Genomic DNA, 21273 nt, shown 5'->3' with positions numbered 1-21273 from the left:
GACTCCGATGCCCCCGGCTCAGTGCCCCCCTGGCTCAGTACCTTGAGCTCCCATCCCCCAACTCAGTACTTTGGGCTCCAATCACCTCAGCTCAATGCTCCAGGCTCCCCCCGACTCAGTACCCAGCGTTCCGATGCCCCAGCTCAGTACTGTGGACTCCGATGCCCCCAGCTCAGTGTCCTGGGCTCCCATCCCACTGTAACGATGCTGCCTTTGGTGGGACACTTCTGAGAATATCAGTTCAGGACAAATTGCTTAGAGAAGGGCAGTCACAGCCCGAGGCTGGGGTCCCTCCACTTCTAAGGCAAACCAAATCAGACAGACAGAGAGGGCTTTGGTCGTACCCCGCTGGCTAACCGTAAGACATACAAGCAATTCCCTTAGACACTCCAGTTTCCTAGTATCGCCACCAGTGCCACATGTTATGGGGATGAATGGTTATGAAAACCAATACCCCAGTGTGATGAAGTGGGAATGGTCTTGCTGTGTTATGTGAATGTTGAGTGGGGAGTATTGACCTGGTCTCTCCCTGCTTCGAGACCGAACTGAGCAGGGTCACTTCAGCCAGTGACCTGGGGAAGTTCGAACCTACTTACATTTCCATGGATGCCCCAGCATTCCCCTCCTTCCTAGGGGAGAATTACACTAGACCCTTCCAGTTTCACGGCCCCCTTTTGGTTGGGTATGCTCGAGGGCACTCGTAGTCTGCAGGTAGGAAGGCTTATGTGGCCCGTGCCCTTTTCCCACCCCAATACTTCTGGGGTTCAAACTGAGACAGGGTCTTTTCCCAGCGGTCCAGTCTGGAGGGCTGTGATTCAGGCTCTCTTCGTTAAGAGCCCCCTTTTGACCTTGGCCACCCTCTGGAAGGCTCCTCTATGCTGGACAAGGGTCCTAAAGCTATTTTCCCCTTGTCCCGGGCCTTCCTCACCCTCTGGCAGGGGGTCACAGGATCGGCAGGACTGCTAGACAGTAGTAAAGACCCAGGCATTAAAAGTTCCGTAGCAGCCTCGGCTGGGTACGTCAGGTTCCTTGGTGCCCTGAGAGGGGGACGACAGGGCCTGGCACAGCAGCTGGCAGCAATACTTCTGGGGTACCACCAGCTGCCTCCTGATTCCCCATGACTCCATTTCCCCCGGGAAGCCCATTCTCGGTACAAGAATCCCTTCTCCCACAGGAACCTTTTCTGGCAACCTCTCCCCATGGTCTGTACTGCACTGAGGTCAGCCAGGTCCCTTATCTTCCGCAAGGAGGGATCTTTCTGCAACTCGGCCTGGAACTCAGCAGTTGGGACAGGGATGGAGACCTGCTCTCTCTCACCGGCTGGGTCTGAAGCCACAGTCTCCTTGAGCTATGTCTCTGGGCATTCCGTCCCCACCAGGGTAGGGTCCTGCTCCTCGGGCAAGGTACCCTCCCCGATGTCAGGGCGCAGTGTCCCTTGCAGGCTCGGGCTACGGGTCACGACCAGGGCATCCTGGGGATTGCTTGGCCAGTTCTCCACGTCCCCCCCAACATTAACACCTCAGTGGGTACGTGGTGGTGCACCCCCACTTCCTTGGGGCCCTCCTTGCTCCCCCATTTCAAGTGCACCCTTGCCACGGGCACCTTGAATGGGGTCCCACCCACCCTTGTCAGGGTCAGATAGGTGTTGGGCATCACCTGATCTGGAGTTACCACCTCAGGCCAGGCCAGCGTCACCTCAGCGCCCGTGTCCCAGTATCCATAAACTTTCCTCCCATCCACCTCCATGGGAACAAGGCGCTCGCTCCGCAGGGACAACCCTGCGCCTACCCTGTAAACGGAGAACCTGGTGTCCGGAGCATCCAGCTCTGCGGAGAAGTTGGCTTGGGGCCCTCCTCTCTCCTGAACAGTTGATAAGCTGCCAGCCCCACTTGCCTGGGAAGCCTGGCCCTCATCAAGCTGGGCCACTACCCAGTTAACCCTCTGTGGGTCAGGTCTGCTTGGTCTGTACCTGAGACTGGGGCACTGGGTCCGTATGTGGCCTCTTTGGCCACAGTAATAGGATCCCATGTCCCATTGGTTCCCTCGAGCTGGTCAGTTGGCCCTGATGCCAGATGTTCCCCTTGGGAAGGGGTTCTCCACATTTTCCTTAAGGGAGGTCCCAGGATCACTCTCTTTCTGCATCATGGAGGGCCTGTTCTTTTGGGACTCCTCCCTGCCATCCCCTGACCGGCTCTTCACAAACTCATCGGCCAGCTGCCCTGCATGTTACGGGTTCTCTGGCTTTTGGTCCCTCAACCACAGCCTCAGGTCGGATGAGCACCGCTCATACAGTTGCTCTAGTACCAGCAGTTTAACCAGGTCCCTCTTCGTCTGGGCCCCATCTGCTCACATACTGGCGTATCCCTCCATGTGGGCGGTTAGTTGCAGATATGAGACCTCAGGGGTTTTATCCTGACCCCGGTACATCTCAGGAGTCAGCCCAAACTCATGTAGCAAGGCCTCTTTGAATAGTTTGTAGTCCCTTTTCTCTGCCCCTTCCAGTTGGTAAAATGCTACGGCTTTGGGGTCCAGTAAGGGGGTGAGAACCCAGAGTCTGTCTGCAGGATCAACCTGGTGCAGCTTGCAGGCCGTCTCAAAGGCATCCAGGAAGTCATCCATGTCCTCCCCCTCCTTACACTGTGCCAGGATGCACTTATCAAAGCTCCATGCAGTCCTGGGTCCCTTTCAGTCACCGCAGCGGGGGGCTCGCTGCCTCCTCAGCCTGGCCAGCTCCAGTTCATGCTGCTTCTGTCTCTCTTTCTCCTCCAGTTCACGCTGCCTTTGTCTCTCTTCATGCTCCCTCTGTTTTTCACGATCCTCAAGCTCTCTCAGTTTTAGTTCTTTCTCCCATTCCAGCCACTTCCGCTCCACGGATGCTGAGCATTGCCAGGAGGATCCCCTGCTGGCTGGGGGGTCACAGTGCCCTCGGTATTCACTGGGCTCCTCCCCACTCTTCCCCTAGGCATAGGCAGGAGAGGTCTCGGGGAGCCCTCAGCAGCTGGCTGACCAATCCCGGCTGGGACAGACACTGGTGCCTGCACTGCATCTGCCAGGTTGCTTCCCTCAGAGACAGGAATCAGTTCATTCGAGCAATCTCCCTCCTCCAGCTGGGCAATGAGCTGGTCTTTGGTGAGCCTCCCAGTGCACAGCCCTCTCTGCTTGCACAGGTCCACCAGGTCGCTCTTAGGGCGCTTAGTATACATCTTCCTGCTGGCCACTCACAGGCCTGGGTGCTCACTGCTCCCCACAGTTTCCAGGAAGAACCCCTAGTGTGCCAGCCCTTCTTGAGGTCACCACCTCTCTGCCAGGGTCAAGCGGCAGACTCCTCTGCCCCTGGGACTGCTCACTGCAATCCCCAGGGGAACCCTGCTACTGCAAATGTCCTCTCTCCCAGGGTCGAGTGGCAAGCTCCTCCGCCCCGAGACTGCTCGCTGCAGTCCTCAGGGGGACCCCGTTACTCCAACAGTCCTTCTCACTGGTCACCCGCTCCCAGAAGTTAACCGCCCCCTGAAACCATCCCTCTCTGAGCCTTCAGCACGCCTGGTCCACATTATCCCTCCTTTGTTTTACTGCTCCCCAGTCACTTACTGCAAGAAGTGCCATTTACAGGGTGCAGTAGATCCCACTCTACCACCAGTTGTCACGGAGTCCCTGGCGATGCTCTGGAACTGCTCCCCACAAAGCCAGTCAGGACTTTGGGGAGCCTCCTCTCCCTTGGAGCAGACTGTCTTCAGGGCAAGAAACTCACACTGCTTCACCTCCTGGGTCTCTCCTTGGAGCATTCAGCATATGCCCCTCGGTGTGCTTCCCGTAGTGAGTCTGCCCTGGCAGGGTCCTGGGGAAACCAGAGGGTCCTGCACTCCTACTTCACAGTCAGACGTGCCTCTTAGCCAGCCAGTAAAACAGAGGTTTATTTAGTAGACAGGAACACAGTCCCAAACGGTCTTGCCGGTACAGACAACAGGACCCCCTTTAGTTAGGTCAATCTGGGGCACCCAGGGAGGCCACAGCCCTATTGGGAAGCCCAAGCACTGTCTGGGTTCCCTCTCCATTTCCAGCCATCTCCCAAACGAAAAAAACCCTCCAGCCTCTCACTCAGCCTCCTCCCAGCTCCTCCTCCAGCCTTTGTCCAGTTTCCCCGGGACAGAGGTGTCACCTGGCCTCCAACCCCCTCCTGGTTCTCAGGTTACATGCTCAGGTATGCTCCCTTCCTCAAGGCAGGCCATCCCAGCACAACTCCCCCTGCAACCTTCCCAGGTCAAGACTCCCCACTCAGCAATCACATAACACAGCCAAGACCATTCCCGCTTCGTCACACCTTGTTCTGACTGGAAAATCACAGTAGCAAGATGGAATTTGGAGTCACATGGGCAAGTCACATGTCCAGGCATGACTCAGTTCTTTACAGGCCCGTTACATGTGCCATTGTTTGTTAGTTTGAACGTTCCCAGGAAAGCTCAGATGTGGATTGGCATCTCTGAAAGTCCATGGTCACTTAAGTGTTTCTTGAGTGGGCACTTACTGAGAATAGTCCTTTCTCAAGAAGCTGACCACATGATTCACTGAGGCTACTTAGAATCAAAACACATTGATATACAAGTACATAGCCCAATATTCATAACTTCAACTACAAAAATAATACACACATACAGACAGCATAATCATAACCAGCAAATCATAATCTTTCCATGGACACCTTACTGGACCTCCTTTGTACAAGATTTGGTGCAACCATAGGACCTTGTTGCAGCAATGATCTATACGGTCACAGTTCATGTCAATAATGTCACACCCCTGGCTCAGTGCCACAGGCTCCCATCTCCCTGGCTCAGTACCTTGGGCTTCCATCCCACCTGCCCAGTGCCCCAGGCCCTGATCCCTCAGGCTCTTATACCCCTGGCTCATTGCCTCGGGATCCCATCCCCCCAGCTCACTGCCTCTGGCTCCCATCCCCCAGCACAATGCCCCAGGCTCCGATCCCCCCTGGCTCAGTACCCTGGGGCTTTGAACCCCCTTTTTGAGTACTTCTGGCTCATATCCCATGGCTCAGTACCTCAAACTCCAATCCCCGTGGCTCAGTACCCTGGGCTCCCATCCCCCCAGCTCAGTAGCCCGGGCTCCATCCCCTTGGCTCAGTACTCTGGGCTCCCATCCACCCGGCTCAGTGTCTCATAGACTCATAGACTTTAGGGTCAGAAGGGACCAATATGATCATCTAGTCTGACCTCCTGCACAAAGCAGGCCACAGAACCCTACCCATCCACTTCTGTAACAAACCCCTAACCTATGTCTGAGTTACTGAAGTCTTCAAATTGTGGTTTGAAGACCTGAAGCTGCAGAGAATCCATCAGCAAGTGACCCATGCCCCACGCTGCAGAGGAAGGCGGAAAACCTCCAGGGCCTCTGCCAATCTGCCCTGGAGGAAAATTCCTTTTCGACCCCAAATATGGCGATCAGCTAAACCCTGAGCATGTGGGCAAGACTCACCAGCCAGCACTCAGGAAAGAATTCTGTGTAGTAACTCAGATCCCATCCCATCTAACATCCCATCACAGACCACTGGGCATACTTACCTGCTGATGATCAAAGATCAATTGCCAAAATTAAGCTATCCCATCATACCATCCCTTCCATAAACTTATCAAGCTTAGTCTTAAAGCCAGATATGTCTTTTGCCCCCACTACTCCCCTTGGAAGGCTGTCCTGGGTTGCCATTCCCCTGATTCACTGGCCTGGGCTTCCATCCCCCCGGCTAAAGTGCCTCAGGCTCCCATCCCCCCGGTTCAGTGCCCCCGGCTCCCATCCCCATGGCTCTGTGCCCTGGGCTCCCATCCCCTCGGATCAATGCCCCTGGCTCCGATCCCCCCTAGCTCAGTGCCCTGGGTCTCCGATCCCTCTTGTTGTGTACCCCAGGCCCCAATCCCCACCCCCCAGTAGCCCTCAGCTTCGTATCCCAGGCTCCAATCCCCCCAGCTCATACTCCAGGCTCTGATCCCTCCGGGCTCCAATCATCCCAAGGGCCTCCAGGCTCAGTACACCAGGCTCTGCCCCTTGTACTTCGCATGGATCTGGTCCCCACCTGATCTCCTGGGCTCTTATTCCCCCCAGGCCTCTATCAATCCATCTCTTGACACCCTTTTAACCCTTTGGCCCTTGCCTCCTGGCCCCCCTAAACCCTCAGTGCACCCTCTCGCAGGGCCCCCTGAGCCCAGCAGTCCCTGCTGCATTTCCCATAATGGAGCGTCAGCCCCCTGGTTCGTGTGACCTGCCCTGGAGCTGCACACAGGGAGGGGAACCTCCATTGGCTGGGCTGCTCCCTGGCCCTGGTCTGACACCTGGCTTCCCCTGTCCCCAGGAGACCAGCCCTGGGGTCCCCTTCTGGGCAGGACCCAAGAGATGCCCCCGGCCCCTGGAGTTCGACTGCAACAATGTAAGTGGGGAGCCAGTGAGGGTGCCTGTGGGTGGGGGTGGGGCCGCTATTGGAGCCCATACCCATGCTGCGGGGAGCTCTGTGCTGGGGCTAGTGGATGAGGCATGGCCCCTGCTGGGGTGGTGCCTGTGTTAGAATTTGGGTTATGGTGACCAAGGTCCATGGGGTGGGACCCATACTAGGGGCAGGGCTCATGTTGGGGGTGAGACTGAGGGGCAGGATCTGTGCTTGGGGCAGGGACTGGGGAGCCTGGGGGCAGGTGAGTGCATGTGATCGGGCGATGGCACCAGGAGTGGGCGACGGCACCAGGCATGGGCGGTTGGATGTGGGTGATGATGCAGGATATATGTGGGTGGGTGGATGATGGTGCAGGCGATGGTGGGTGGGCAATGGTGCTGGGCATGGGCGGGGTGACAGTTTCAGGGTATAGGTGAGTGGGCGAGGGCACTGGGCATTGGTAGGTGGGTGGGCACGGATGATGGTAAAGGGTATGGGGGTGGGTGAGGGCGCTGGGCATGGGACAGTACAGGGTACAGGCGGGTGAGTGGGCGATGGGTGCAGTGTGTGTGTGGGTGATGGTGCAGGGTACAGGCAGGTAGGTGTATGATGGCGCAGGGTGATGGTGCAGGGTACAGGCGGGTGGGCGTATGATGACGCAGGGCGATGGTGCTGGGCACATGTGACAGTGCAGAGTGCAGGTGGGTGGACAAGGGGACCAGGCGTGGGCGTGTGATGGTGTCATGAAGTGTGGTGGAGTCAGGGCCCTGCACCCCTCACTTCCTGCAATTCACTGTGACTCTCAGCCAGCCAGTAAAACAGAAGGTTGATTAGATGACAGGATCACAGTCTAAAACAGAGCTTGCAGGTACAGAAAACAGGACCCCTCAGTCAGATCCATCCTGGGAGGTGGGGAGCCAGACCCAGGTTCTGGGCTTCCTCCATCTCCCCCAGCCAGCTCCAAACTGAACCTCCCTCCAGCAGTCTCACCCAGCCACACCCCCAGCTCCTCCTCCAGCCTCTGTCCAGTTTCCCTGGCAGAAGGTGTCACCTGACCCCAACCCCATCTTGGGCTCAGGTTACGAAGGGCAGCCGCTGACCCTCAAGTGTCATCCCTCAATGAAGTCAGACCCTTATTTCCCATCACCATTTAGTATTGGTGCAGTACCCCAGGAAAACAGAGGCACACCCCGTGTTAGCAGAAGACAGTAAACTAGTAAAACCCCCATGCAACATTACCAGGTTAATACTCCTACTCTACTCCCTAGATAATGGCACAGGGTGATGGTGCTTGGCACTGGTGACAATGCAGGGCACAGGCAGGTGGGTGGACACAGGCACCGAGCGGGTGATGGTGCAGGGTAGGGGTGGGTAGGTGATGGTGCCAGGTGTCAGCGGGTGGGCATGCATGACAGTGCAGAGTAAAGGCGGGCGGGCAGACAACAGCGACAGATGGTGGGCAAGGGCATTGGGCATGGGTGCGTGACAGTGCAGGGTACGGGTGGGGTGGGTGATGGGCGGGTGGGCACAGATGATCGTAAGGCTGGGTGGGCATAGGTGCTGGGTGCAGGTGGGCACAGGTGACAGTAAAGGGTACAGGCGGTAGGTGGGCAAGGGCGCTGGGTATGGGCGAGTGACTGTGCAGGGTACAGGAGGGCGGGTGGATGATGGCACAGGGTGATGGTGGGTGGGGCAGGTGATGGAGCAAGATACAGGCAGGCGGGTTCATGATGGTGCTGGGCATGGGTGATGGTGCAGGGTATAGGCAGGCGCATACACAGTACAGACGGGTGTGTGGATGATGGCACAGGGCAATGGTGAGCAAGGGCACCGGGCGTGGGATGGTGCAGGGTACAAGTAGGTGTGTGGATGATGGAACAGGGCGATGGTGGGTGGGGCAGGGTACAGATGGGTGACTGTATGATGGTGCTGGACCTGGGTGCAGAGTACACACAGGCAGGTGGGCAAGGGTGCTGGGCATGGTCGAGTGATGTTGCAGGGTATGGGTGGGCGCATGGATGAGGATTCCGGGCGTAGGCAGGTTATAGTGCAGGGTAGAAGCGGGTGGGTGGCAGGGACAGACAGATGTGTGGACGATGTCACAGGGCAATGGCGCCAGGTATGGGCAGGTGACAGTGCAGGGTACAGGTGGTGGGTGAATGATGGTGCAGGGCAATGGTGGGTGGGGCGGGTGATGATACAGAGCACAGGTTGGGTGGGCAAGGACACTGGACATGGGTGGGTGATGGTTCAGGGTATGGATGGGCAAGGGCACTGAACAATCATTTTGGATGTGGGCGGTTGACGGTTGCAAGGTACAGGTGGGCGGGAGAGGTGGGAGATGGAGGGGTGGAGCAGGGAGAGTAGGGGGAAGGGTCGGCAGGGAGGGGTGGGACAGGTGGAGCAGGGACTCCCCCCGCTCCCGCGCTGAGCCAGGCTGTATTCACAGAGCACCCACATGGAGTATATCATGGCTGCTGCCAGCCTCTTTGCCCAGACGCACAGGCTGCAGGTGCCCGAGACCGGGCAGCTGCCAGGGAAACACTACGGGCCATGGCCGTGCCTCCCTTCCAGCTGGAGGTAGGGGTGCGGATCCCTGTCACGGAGGAGGAAATGGAGGAGGTGCCCGTCGGGGTCGGTAAGGGCCATGCTTGGGCTGCGGTGCCAGGGGCTGTGCAGTGGGGGAGGGAAGTAGGCGCCGGCTGGGGCAGGGAGCTCAGCCTGGTGCCAGTCGAGTGAGAGGGGCTCTGCCTGGTGCCGGCGGGCAGGGAGCTCTGCTGACGCGGGGGGGGAGGGACTCATGCTCTGTCCTATGGGAGTTGGTGGCCAGACACCCCAGGGCCCAGCGCAGAGCAGGCCATCGCCCTCTGCAGACACCTGCAGGCTCTCTGACCTGGCTTGGGCCCTTCTGGAGTTGACATTTCCCTCGCAGGTGCCGCCTTGGGCAGCCCTGCCCATCAGCCTGCATCTCCATTTGTACCTGCTGCCCAGGGCGGGTGGGTGTCCCCCACCTGGGCCAGGGGAATCCTGTCCCAGCCTGGCTCCCCAGGGAAAGGGGTGCCCTGACTTCAACACTGCCCTCGCTGGGGCTCAGAGGGCCTTGGCACAGGCAGGGCTTGATCCTGGCCCATTCCTTGCCCTGAGGCGCAGCTGGCATGTCCCATGCTGCCCTTGGGCCCCTCCAAGGTGTGTACTGGCCCCGCTCCCCAATGGGCATCTCGCAGGCCCTGCTCCTGCTCTGCTGGCCTGGCAGCGCTCCTGGCACCATCCCAGAACAGCTCGTGCCAGTACCTGCTGGGGGACATTGCTCTCTGTGGCTTCACCCTGGGACAGTGCTCAGCACCAGTCTCCCTGCCAGAGCTGCCCCGCCCTGCTGCTGGCTCGGGGGTTTCCTGAGTACCACAGGTGGGCCCGGGGGACCCGCCCCCAGCTGCAGCCCCACTGTTCTCTGTGTCCTCTGCAGACGAGGAGCAGCTGGCAGCGCTGAAGCAGGAGCTGGCAGAGTGCAGACAGGCACTGCTGGAGGTGGGGTATGGCAGCACCCACCTTATGGAGCCTATTCATTTTGAGAAGGTAGTGGGGGCTTTGCCGGCCGGGGTCACTCTTTCCCAGGTTCTGGTGGGCAAGTGGTGGCGTTGTGAGCCATGGCTGGGGTTGGTGGCTGGCCTGATTGGCATCGCCCAAGGGCTGGGGCTGCAGGAGATTCCAATGTGCCCGGAGGCAGCATGAGGGGCTAGGGTGGAGCACACGGCCCCACCAGCTGGCTGGCCTTTGCCCTGTGGGTGCTGTCTGGGCAGGGGGACTGTCTATACTGCACATGAGGTCGGGCTGGAGTCAGTGAAGCCATGCAGGGTCGGGCAGGGGCCGGGGGTGGCCACGTGGAGTCAAGCAGCAGTTGGGCAGGGGCTGTTGAAGCCATGTGGGTCGAGCAGGGGCTGGCATGGCCACATGGGGTCAGGCAGGGGCCACGGGTCGGGAAGTGGCTGGAGTTGCCAGGCAGCTGGCTGTCCGTGTCACTCAGAACAGGGTTTCATATCAGAGATGTGCTGGGCACCCACAATGCCCTCCCACCTCCCCCAGTTCTCATCACGCTTCTCTCGCACTGACCTTTCAGGATGATGACAGCAATGGCCACGTGGATTTCATCATGGCCGCGTCGAACCTGCGGGCTGCGAACTATGGCATTGCCCCTGCTGACTGGCACAAGGTGCGGGGGACAGTCCCCCCAGGGAGAGATGGGGTGGGGGCAGGGCCATGCACCCCCAGGGACAGATGAAGGGTGGGGCCGGGGCCATGCACCTCCCAGGGACAGATGCGGGGCAATGGGCCCCCCGGACACAGATGTGTGGCAGGAGTGGGGCGATGGTCCCCCCGGGCACAGATGTGGGATGGGGGTGGGACGACAGCCGCCCTGGGCACAGATGTGGGATGGAGGTGGGACAGTGGGCCCCCCGGGGACAGACACAGTGTGGGGTTGGGACTGGGCCTATGGGCCTCCCTGGGGACAGATGAAGGGTGGAGGCGGGGATGGAGGTGGGGCGAAGGCCTCCCCAGGATAGCTGTGAGTTTTGGGGCCCTGCGCCAGCCCCTGACAGCCACTGCTGACATAGTTTCCTGTGCCTGGCAGAGCAAGCGGGTGGCAGGCAGGATCGTGCCTGCCATTGCCACCACGACGGCGGCAGTGGCCGGATTGGCATGCCTAGAGCTCTACAAGCTGGTGTGGGGTCACCAGAACCTCGGCTCCTACTGCAACAGTTTCCTGCAGCTTGCAGAGCCACTGCTCGCCCGCTTCCATCCCCTGTCGCCTCTAGCCACTTACAAGGTGAGACCCCATGCCCGGCCTTGCCAATGACCTCCTCCGCACCTGGGCAGGGGCTGAGTGGCAGGGAGGGGGGGGAAAGACCCTCCTCAAGGGCAGCAAAGTCAGTGGCTGGAGGGATGCTGGATCCTGGTGCCCGCACCCTGGCAGTGAGGGCTGGCCCAGTGTCCCAGTGCAGCACTAGGGGCCGCTGTGCTGCAGGAGGCAGGGCGGAAGTCTCCCCAGCAGTCCAGACGGGCACCTATGCCCCAGTACAGCACAAGGGGCACTGCTGCAGAGACCCATACAGAGTCTGCCCTGGCAGTTGCGGCTGGCCCGATGTCCCAGCATGGCCCTATGGGGACTGTGCCCAGGGCCGGTGCAACCCATTAGGCGACCTAGATGGTCGCCTAGGGCACTAGCATTTGGGGGATGGCATTGCGGGTCCTTCATCGGTGACTGTGGCGGCCGGATCTTCGGCCGCCCCGGTCGTCGGCATTTAAATGGACGGAGCTGGGGCAATGGGGTGTGGGGAGGGCCGCCTGCAGCTAGTAAAGGAGGGGAGCCGGCACACAGGGGAACTGCTCCCCACCCCAGCTCACCTCTGCTCCGCCTCCGCCCCTGAGCACATTGCCCCGCTCTGCTTCTCTCCCTCCCAGGCTTGCGAAGCCAAAAAGTTGATTGGCGCCGCAAGCATGGGAGGCGGGAGAAGTGCAGCGGCGACGATGTGCTCGGGGAGGAGGCGGAGCAGAGGTAAGCTGGGGTGGGGAGCTGCCGCATGGCTTGCCGGGCTGGGGGGAGCTGCCGCAGGGGGAAGGTGGGTGCCACAGGATGGAGGGGGGGAGCTGCTGCAGGGGGGGGTCTCCTCAGGATGGGGGGGGTGGGGAGCTTCCATGGGGCACCTTACAGCAGGGGGAGGGGGGGTGGAGAGCTGCCACAAGTCTCGGGGGTGAGGGGTGGGCGCAAGGTGGAAGTTTCGCCTAGGGCGTGAAACATCCTTGCACCCGCCCTGATTGTGCCCTGGAAGTACAGTGTGGGAATGGTCCCAGCCTGTGGCCGTGGGGAGGTTGGCACAGGGAAGGTGTGCCCAGGGTCCTGGCTCACTGTTACACTCACATCTCCTGTATGCTGTCTGCTCTGGGGTGGCTACCTGGCTGCTCCGCGATCCGCACCAGCACGGGCTGCATCTCAGTGGTGGTGGAGGGAAGCATGGCTCTGGGCAAGGGGCTGCAGCTGTAGCTAGGGATCCCCCATTCTGGGTGGTGCTGGAGCAAGGGGAGCCACAGCCGGGGCATTGCAGGGGTGCCATGCACGTGAGTGAGCCTGGCCTATGCTGTGCCCTCTGCCTGGGCGCAGGGCCCAGCATGCATGGGGAGCCTAGATCCTGTGCACACAGTGTGGGAAGCTGCCCAGTCCCTGACGCCTGGACCATGCTGGGTAGCTGCCCTTCTCTCTACCACGTGGAGCTACCCCTGTCCTGCCCCTGGCCAGGCCTTGTTGCATGAGAGCACTGTGGGGAAGCAGGGGGATCAGACAGAGCTGTGGGGCATCGGGGGGCGCAGGCAGAGCTGTGGGAATTAGTTGGGGTCTGTAGGGCAGCAGGGAGCAGGCGGAGTTGTGAGGCACTGGGGGTCTGTGGGGCAGTGGAGGGAGCAGGATGAGTGGTGGGGAACAGCTGGGGGGCTGTAAGGCATTAGGGGGAAGGCAGAGCTGTGGGCAGTGGGGGCACTCTCGGGCAGAGGGGGGAGCAGGCAGAGCTGTAGGGGACTATGAGAGGCTGTAGGGCAGTGGGGGGAGCAGGAAGAACTGGGGCAGTGAGGGGCTGTGAGTAGTGGGGGGAGCAGAGAGAGCTGTGAGGCAGTGGGGGGCTATAGGGCAGCGGTGGGAGCAGGCAGAGCTTTAAGGATCAGTGGGGGGCTGTGGGGCAGTGGAGGGAGCAGCAAGGGTGGGGGGCTGTGAGGGGACCAGGTGGATCTGTGGGGCAGTAGTCTGAGCTGTGTGGCAGCGGGAGGCTCTGGGGCAGTGAGGGGAGCAGGCAGAGCTGTGGGACAGTGTGAGACTGTACAGTGGATGGTGGAGCAGGCAGAGCTGTGAGGGAGCTGGGGGCTGTAGATCAGTGGGGGGAGCAGACAGATGTGGGGCAGTGGGGGGCTGTGGGGCAGAGGGAGGAGTAGGCAAACCTGTGGGGCAGCAGGAGCTGTAGGGCAGAGTGGGGAGCAGGCAGAGCTGTGGGGCAGCAGGGGCTATAGTGCAGAGGTGGGACAGGCAGAGTTGTGAGGATCAGTGGGGTGCTTTAGGGTAGTGTTGGGAGCATCAGATATGTGGGGCAGCGGAGTCTATAGGGAAGCAGTGGGTATAGGCAGAGATATGGGGCAGGGGGGTTGTAGGGCAGACGGGGGAGCAGGCTGAACTTTGGGGATCAGTGGGGGGGCTGTATGGCATTGGGGAACAGGCTGATCAGTGGGGCAGCGGGGTTTTGTAGGACAGAGGGGGGAGCATCAGAGCTCGGTGGCAATGAAGGGCTGTGGGATAGCGGTGGGAGCAGGCAGAACTGTGGAGATGAGTGCGGGGTTGTAGGGCAGACGAGAGCAGGCAGAGCTGTGGGGTAGCAGGGGCTATAGGGCAGAGGGGGGAGCAGACAGAGCTGTGGGGCAGCAGTGGGCTGTATGGCAGAGGGGGAGCAGGCTGAGGTTTGGGGATCAGCGGGGGGCTGTGAGGCAGCGTGGGGAGGAGACAGCTGTGGGGATCAGTGGGGGCTGTGGGGCAGTGGGGGGAGCATCAGATATGTGGGGCAGCGGGAAGCAGTGGGAGCAAGCAGAGATATGGAGCAGTGGGGGGCTGTTTGGCAGAGGGGGGAGCAGGCAGGGCTGTTGGGGGCTGTGGGGAAGTGTAGGGAGCAGGCAGAGCTGTGGAGCAGTGAGGGGCTGTAGGGCAGGGAGAGGAGCAGGAGGAGCTGTGGGGATCAGTGGAGGGGCTGTGGGGCAGTCGGAGCAGGCAGGGCTGTGGGGGATCAGTGGAGGGGCTGTGGGGCAGTCAGGTCGAGCAGGCAGGGCTGGGGGGGATCAGTGGAGGGGCTGTGGGGCTGTTGGGGGAGCAGGCAGAGCTGTGAGGGATCAGTGGAGGGGCTCTGGGGCAGTGCGGGGAGCAGGCAGGGCTGTGGGGGACCAGTGGAGGAGCTGTGGGGCAGTCAGGCGAGCAGGCAGGGCTGTGGGGGATCAGTGGAGGGGCTGTGGGGCAGTTGGGGGAGCAGGCAGGGCTGTGGGGATCAGTGGAGGGGCTGTGGGGCAGTTGGGGGAGAAGGCAGAGCTGTGGGGGATCAGTGGAGGGGCTGTGGGACAGTGTGGGGGCAGGCAGGGCTGTGGGGGATCAGTGGAGGGGCTGTGGGGCAGTCAGGTGAGCAGGCAGGGCTGTGAGGGATCAGTGGAGGGGCTGTGAGGCAGTTGGGGGAGAAGGCAGAGCTGTGGGGGATCAGTGGAGGGGCTGTGGGGCAGTCGAGCGAGCAGGCAGGGCTGTGGGGGATCAGTGGAGGGGCTGTGGGGCAGTGTGGGGAGCAGGCAGGGCTGTGGTGCAGTGGGGGGAGCAGGCTGAACTGTGGGACAGTGGGGGCTGTAGGGCATCGGGTGGAGCAGGCAGAGCAGTGGCGGCTGTGGGGAAGTGTGGGGAGCAAGCAGAGCTGTGGGTCACTGCGGGGCTGAGGCAGTGGGGGGGAGCAGACAGAGCTGTGGAACAGCAAGGGGTTGTAGGGCAGTGGGGGGGCAGGAAGAGCTAAGGGGATCAGTGGAGGGGCTGTGGGGCAGTGCAGGGAGCAGGTAGAGCTGTGGGGCAGTGGGGGGGACAGGTTGAGCTGTGGGGCAGTGGTGGGCTGTAGGGCAGGTGGGGGGAGCAAGCATAGCTGTAGGGCAGTGGGAGGCTGTAAGGCAGGGGGTGGAGCAGATGGAGCTGTGGGGCAGCGGGTGAAGCAGACAGCTGTGGGGAGCAGTGGGGGGCTGTAGGACAGCAGGGGGAGCAGGCAGAGCTGTGGGGCAGTGGGGGGATAGGCAAAGCAAGGGGATCAGTGGGGGTCTGTAGGGCAGTGGGGAGAGCAGGCAGAGCTGTTGGGCAGTGAGGCAACTGGGGAAGCAGGCAGAACTGTGGGGCAGCGGGGGGCTCTAGGGCAGCAGGGGATGCAGCAGAGGTGTGGGGAGCAATGGGGCAGCAGGGGCCTGTGTGCAGAGCAAGGGCTGAGCACAGGATCTGTTACTATGGGGTGGGGGGCAGGAGCCATCTGTCTGTGGGGCATGGTGGGGAGAGGCTGTCTGTGGAGCTGGGGGGACAGAGGCCATCTCATCCAAAGTTTGGGTGCTCAGCATGATGCCCCTAGCCATCTCTAGCTCTCCCCCTGCCAGTGCCACCCAGCAACTGCTCCCATCCCTGCTGTGTGCCAATGCCTGGCTCCTCCCCGACCTGGGACGGGCACCCTCCCAGCTCTTCTCCCCACCAGCCTGTGATGGCCACCCCCCACATTCTTCTTCCCCATCTGGGATGGGCACCCCCCACTCTGCACCCCTCTGCAGGCCTGACACTGCGCTTGAGCAGCAGATGGGGAGCGGGGGGAGGGGAAGGCAGGGCCCTAAATTGGGACCATGTGTCGGGGGGAGGAGGCAAGTTTCCTGCTGCACAGGAAGCGCTGATGGGAGCCAGACTGCCTGTGGGGGAGGGGGAAGGGGAGCCAGGCTGGCTGGGGTGACAGGGAAGAGGAGGCACCAGGCATGTCTCTCTCAATGTATTTCCACTAACGCAGCTAGCTCAGCTCCCGGCCTGCACTTGCCTTTCTGCAGCCCTCCCCGGCAGTGCACCCCACAGCCCTCCCCCACTCCCCGCAAGGAGCAGGGCACCCCACAGCCTGGCCAGGACCCTGGCAGTAGCAATACCGCAGCTCCTGGGCCTGGGATGCAATGGGGTTGTGCGCTGGTCCCAGTGTGGGTAAGGAGAGCACCCCCTACAGGCCAAGGAGGCCGGCCCTGTGGGCCAGGGAGAACCCCCTTCCCCACACCCTGCTGCACAGCACCCCGCCCATGCTGGCCCAATCCCTGACAGCCAGGGAAGAGCGCCCCCTGCTGAGCGCTCCAAGCTGCAGCCCAAGGCGATCCAGAGCCCCTCTTAAGGCCTGGATGCCTTGGGGGAGCCCTTCCCTGGCTGGGAGACCAGTGGAGCCACGGCTCAAGCACACAGGGGCTGGCAGGAGAGCAGGCCAAGGGCAGCAGGGGCAGAGGCTGGCTTCTGTGGGCTCTGCGCAGCCTGGCTGCCCTGAGCGTGCTGAGCTCTCGCTCAATGTGCAGAGGAGCGGAGACGTCCGGGTCAGCGCCCTGCTGCCCTTGGGGGCAGGAAGAGGGCGAAGGCTGGCAAGAGTAGAACAGTCTCCGGCTAGCCCCTGTGGGAGCATCAGCCCCTTTCCCAGAGAAGACCTGAAGTGCTGGGAGCGGATAGGCTGCTCCAGGTTCAGTCAATGGGGCAGCATCAGGCAGGACTTGAACCCAGGAGTCCTGGGCCCAGGCCTGTGCTCTGAGCTCCTGGGGCACAGCTGGCATCTCCCAGGCTGGGCTGAGGGGATGTGGGGCAGTGCCCACATAGGCAGGGCCCCCAGCTCCGTGTGGGGGCCGGAGGAGGAGCTGTGCCATGGCAGGCACAGTGTTAACTCTGCCAGGCTCTCAGGCTGCAGGTGGTGAAGGGGATGGGGGCAGGGAGCGGCCAGGTGCTAATACCTTGTCCCACCCAGGTGAGAAGGAGTGGAGTCCCGCTGCCCCGTGGAGCTGCGGGCAGCATTTGGCAAGAGCAAATGGCCAGGGCCAGCTGCAGCAAATGGCCAGGCTAGTCTGCTCCCAGCATACCTACCCCAGCCCAAGCTGCCCAGCCAGGGGCCATGCTCAGCTCTGCCAAGCTTGCTGCAAGGGTTTTTCTCAGGTCCTGCAGCCTCTGCGCCTCAGTTTCCTTACCGTGAGCTCACTGCCTGAAGGGCAGCAGAGTGGCCAGGAGCAGGATGCTGGAACTTGGCACAGTGGGGTCCTGCTGGAAGGCTGAGCAGAGAGCCCAGCAGGGGAGGGGTAGGAGCCTGGCTTGCCCTGGGGCTGGCACTGAGCAGCGTGGGCACTAGGCCTGGGAGCGAAGCTGTGAGGCTGGGGGGAAGTGCTGTGGGCTGGCCAGTTGTGGTGCAGGAGGTGGCTGGGGCGACCGTGCTGCCCCCTAGATCTCTGCAGCCCGGGGTGGGGCCAGCTGGGGTGATGCTGGCCCTGGGTTGGGGGGATGAGCCATGCCAGGGCCGAGCCAGTGAGAACTCCTGCCCCCGCCCCGCCCCCCAGGCACTCCACATATCTCCCCTTTGATGGCCTTGTGTGCCATGTGTGCTCTCCCCACATCCAGGCTGCCCAGAACGGCCTGGCTTGTTGGCAGTCAAAGCTGCCCCCAGCCCCAGCTGTCTGGGTCCTGTGCAGGGCAGAGATCCGCAGGGCTTGGCAGAAGAAATGACTGATTGTGTGTGTGCGCGGGGGGAGCACTGCCTCAATGGGGCTTTGTGCAGGGCTGCCCAGCCCAGCCTCTCCAGAGCTCAGCAGCCCAGACCCCCACTGGCGCTGGCAGCACTGGCGGCACAGACGGCAGCAGGAGCCGCCAGTCCCCTACCTCGGCAATGCTCACAGGGGAGCAATATGCCTGGGCACAGTCCACAGGGGAGGGGTGTTGTCCCCTGTCCCAGCCCGGCCAGCCGGGGGCTCCAGCTCCCGGTGGGGCGAGCAGAGCTTGTGCTCAAGTCTGCTTGGGTCTGGGCTGTGCCCTGTCTCCCCCCTCCAGTGTCCTCACTCCCACCCCCAGGCCATAAGTCCTGCCATGACCTCTGCATCCTGCACGTCCCCATGTGAGGGGGTGGAAGGGCTGGGCATAGCCCCCATGCCCTAACACTGCTGCGCCTGGATGCAGGGTCCTGTTTGCACTCGCCCTCACCAGCCAGAGGCCAGGACTGGGACAGGCATTGGGGAAGTGGGCTGGGTGCTGGATTGGCCAGGGAGGCTCTGAGCCCCACTGTCAGGATGTGGATTTTCTAATTCACGTTCTGGGGTGATTTTGATTATTCTGAAAAGGAGGGAATTGCAAGAGACCGGCCAGGCAACCTACCTTCCTGGCTCAGCTGGTGCCCCTCAGCTCCGACCCGCAGCCCCTGCTGGCCCAGCCCTAGGATCCCCTCACAGCTCTGGCAATGCCTTTCACTCCCGACCCACAGCCCCTGCTAGCCCAGCCCCGAGCTCCTGCCAGCTCTGGCAATGCCCCTCACAACCCGCAGCCCAGTATTAATGGGCAGAGCAGGGAGAGATCCGTGTGTCAGTGTTGAAGGGCAGTGTCAGTGTACATGGCCATGCACAGAGCTGGTGCTCAGGGGGAGGAGTGGAAGAGAAGATGGGGAGAATTGGCTCCCTGGCCCTGTGGTGGCTACAGAGAGGTGGGGGAGGGAGGTGCCACCACATGCTGACATCAGCCTGCCCTTGTGTCCCCATCAGTATGGCCAGGAGACATGGAGCTGCTGGCATCGGATCGAGGTGCCCGGGATCGGCGCCCACGGGGAGGACCTGACCCTGCAAGAGCTCCTGGACCAGCTGCAGGTGACCCTCACCTCCTCCCCCGCACCAGAGCCTGGGCTGGGTGGGGCTGTGGGAACAGGCCTGTGTCCCCGCCCCCGATCCTGCTGACCCCCACTTTCCCTCTGGGACCTGAGCCCTGTCCCCACTGCCTAAAGGCAGTGGCTGGGCCTTGGGCAGTCTGCCCCCACCCCGGGCAGGCACTCACCTCCCCTGCAGCTCTCACCCACCCCTTACCCAGGTCTCTCTGGGGTGGCCACTGCCAGACATGGCTGCTTGGGAAGGTCTTGGCTGGCCCACTTTCTCCAGACAGCTCCCTGCATGCTGGCCTAGTCCAGGCACATCCAGTCTGGGACTTGTGCTGAGGGGAGCCACTGATGCTACCCAGTGGCTGGGGAAACAGACTCATCTGGGGCTTGGGGGAGACCCGGGGGTGGGGTGGGATGGGGTGGGGGGGAGACCCCCCACTTCCACCTTTTTCCTATTCTACAAAATCCTATGGGAAGCCAGCGCCCAGTGCTGGCCTGGCACTGACCTGCCCCCTTCCTGTTGCCCCGCCTGCCTTACAGGGGGTGCACGGCCTGCCAGTGCGCACAGTGCTGTGTGGGGTGACCATTCTCTATGCCAGCTTCTGGGCCAAGCAGAAACGTGAGGAACAGCTCACCCGCAGGTAGGCCTTGTCCGGGGCATCTGGGCTGGCAGTCAGCTCCCCTCTGGCCTTGGGCTGGCTGCCCTCCCTCTGCAGGGGACTGATGGGCCTGTAGTAGGGGGCATCACCCCATGAACCCCCATCCCCAGTGAGGTCCTGGAGACCAGCACCAGCTCCCCCTGCTGCCAGCTCCTGCATAACCCACTGCCCCTCCCCTGCCAGTTGCCAGGACTCCAGCTCCCCCCCTGCCCCTCCCCCCATCCAGGGCTCCAGCTCTCCCCCCTACTGCCCCTCCCCCACTCACCAGGACTCCAGCTCCCCCCTCCTCCGACAGCTGCATCACTGGCTCCCAGCCAGTCTGACCACTGGGTAAACATCCTGCTTCCTGCATCGGGACCCCCGCCTGGCCCCTTGCTGGCTGTGCTCAGCAGGGAGGCGGCGAGGGCCAGGTGGCATCGCCCTCAGGCCTGGCCATGGGAGCTCCTCCAGCCAAAGACCCTTGCCAGTGCCCTGGGCTCGGTGAGGAGCAGGACTGGGGCCAGGATCAGCAGAGGGTGGGTGAGGCTAGGGGAGCCTGGCGAGGGGCAGGGACCGACCCCCGCAGGTCTGGCATGGGGAGTCACTCAGAGGTTGGGCTGCTGCCCTGGGCAGGCCAGCTGGACACCCACACAGAGGGGCTCTTCAAACCTGGCTTTGGGTGCTTGGACCCCAGCCCCCTCCGCAGCCAGGGCTGTGCCCACTGGCACTGCCAGGTCTCCACTGATGGTCGCCAGGGGTTTGTCTGGCACATACACTGGGCCTAGCTCCTGCTGGATGTCCCATGGCTTATTCATCTTTCCCCTTCCCTAGACTGACGCAGCTGGTGGGCGGCCCTCCTGGAGCAGCCTGGCCGCCCCCCCGCATCCTGGTGCTGGACCTGGTCTGCGAGGACCAACAGGACGACGACATCTTACCGCCCGTGCATGTTTGGCTGCCCTATGGCTGAGTGAAGCCTGCTGCCGGGTGCCTCCCTGCCCACAGATAGGCAGTGGGGGTTCGGCTGTACGCTATAGGGCCCCTGAGATACTCAGCGAGACGCTGGCCCCCTTCTCACCAGCCTTGCAGTGGAAAGCCCAGGATGTAGATGGGCGCCCTAGGAATGAGGCCTGCCCCCGCCCCCTCCTACAGCTAATAAACTCCTGCCCCTGTCAGTAGGACCAGAGGACTGTTCATTCTGGGGGGGTTGGGCAGTACCTCCATCCGTTAACTCACCTGCTGCAATTCTCTTGCTGAAATAAGGAGGGGCATAACAGGTTCAATAGCCCCACTCCCCGGGCAGCCTTTGGGACAGCGAGGGACCTGGCTGGAGGTGTTTCAAGGACCCCCTAGTCTTGGGACAGTCGGGCACCAGCACCAATTCTGTGCCATAGATCGGGGCCCAGCCTGGTGCCGCCTCAACCATGGGAGCTGGGCATGGCAGCCTCAGGTGGGCAGGGGCAGGACAGCTTGGCACCCCTGCACCGGAAGCTCCCTGGCAGCTGGCGAGGGAAAAGGGGGGGAAAATCAGCATTTAAATGAGTGTGCCCTGTGTGTACAGCATGATTGTGCAGCACGCAGTGCATGCATGTGCACTGTGGGGGAGTACGTGTGCATGCATTGATCATTCTGTGTGTGTGGATATGTGCACTGCGTGTGCACCATCTGGGTGAGCCAGGCTCCCTCCCCTGCCCCAGTGCAGGCTGCAGCCACCCAGGTGAAGCTGGCACAAAGTCCCTGGTGAGGACAAGAGCACACTAGGCCAGTGACAGGCTCTGGCCGT

The 21273-nt window shown here is 61.9% G+C and overlaps 1 protein-coding gene across 1 annotated transcript in view; it reads left to right on the top strand.

Annotated features, from left to right (window-relative positions):
• Window positions 1–20671, top strand: part of UBA7 (ubiquitin like modifier activating enzyme 7) — a 55614-nt gene extending 34943 nt beyond the window's left edge. The window contains 9 exon segments of the mRNA XM_030568932.1: window positions 6356–6430; window positions 8877–8943; window positions 8946–9065; window positions 9891–10000; window positions 10542–10634; window positions 11055–11249; window positions 18749–18850; window positions 19396–19496; window positions 20325–20671. Of these exon segments, the coding sequence (XP_030424792.1) occupies window positions 6356–6430; window positions 8877–8943; window positions 8946–9065; window positions 9891–10000; window positions 10542–10634; window positions 11055–11249; window positions 18749–18850; window positions 19396–19496; window positions 20325–20460 (999 nt within the window). The 3' untranslated portion in view covers window positions 20461–20671.
• Window positions 20672–21273: the final 602 nt, after the last annotated feature.

Source organism: Gopherus evgoodei, chromosome 7, assembly GCF_007399415.2.
Source record: "Gopherus evgoodei ecotype Sinaloan lineage chromosome 7, rGopEvg1_v1.p, whole genome shotgun sequence".
Taxonomy (NCBI): Eukaryota; Metazoa; Chordata; order Testudines; family Testudinidae; genus Gopherus; species Gopherus evgoodei.
Note: the sequence above shows the minus strand (reverse complement) of the source record. Positions and strands in the feature narration are given on the sequence as shown.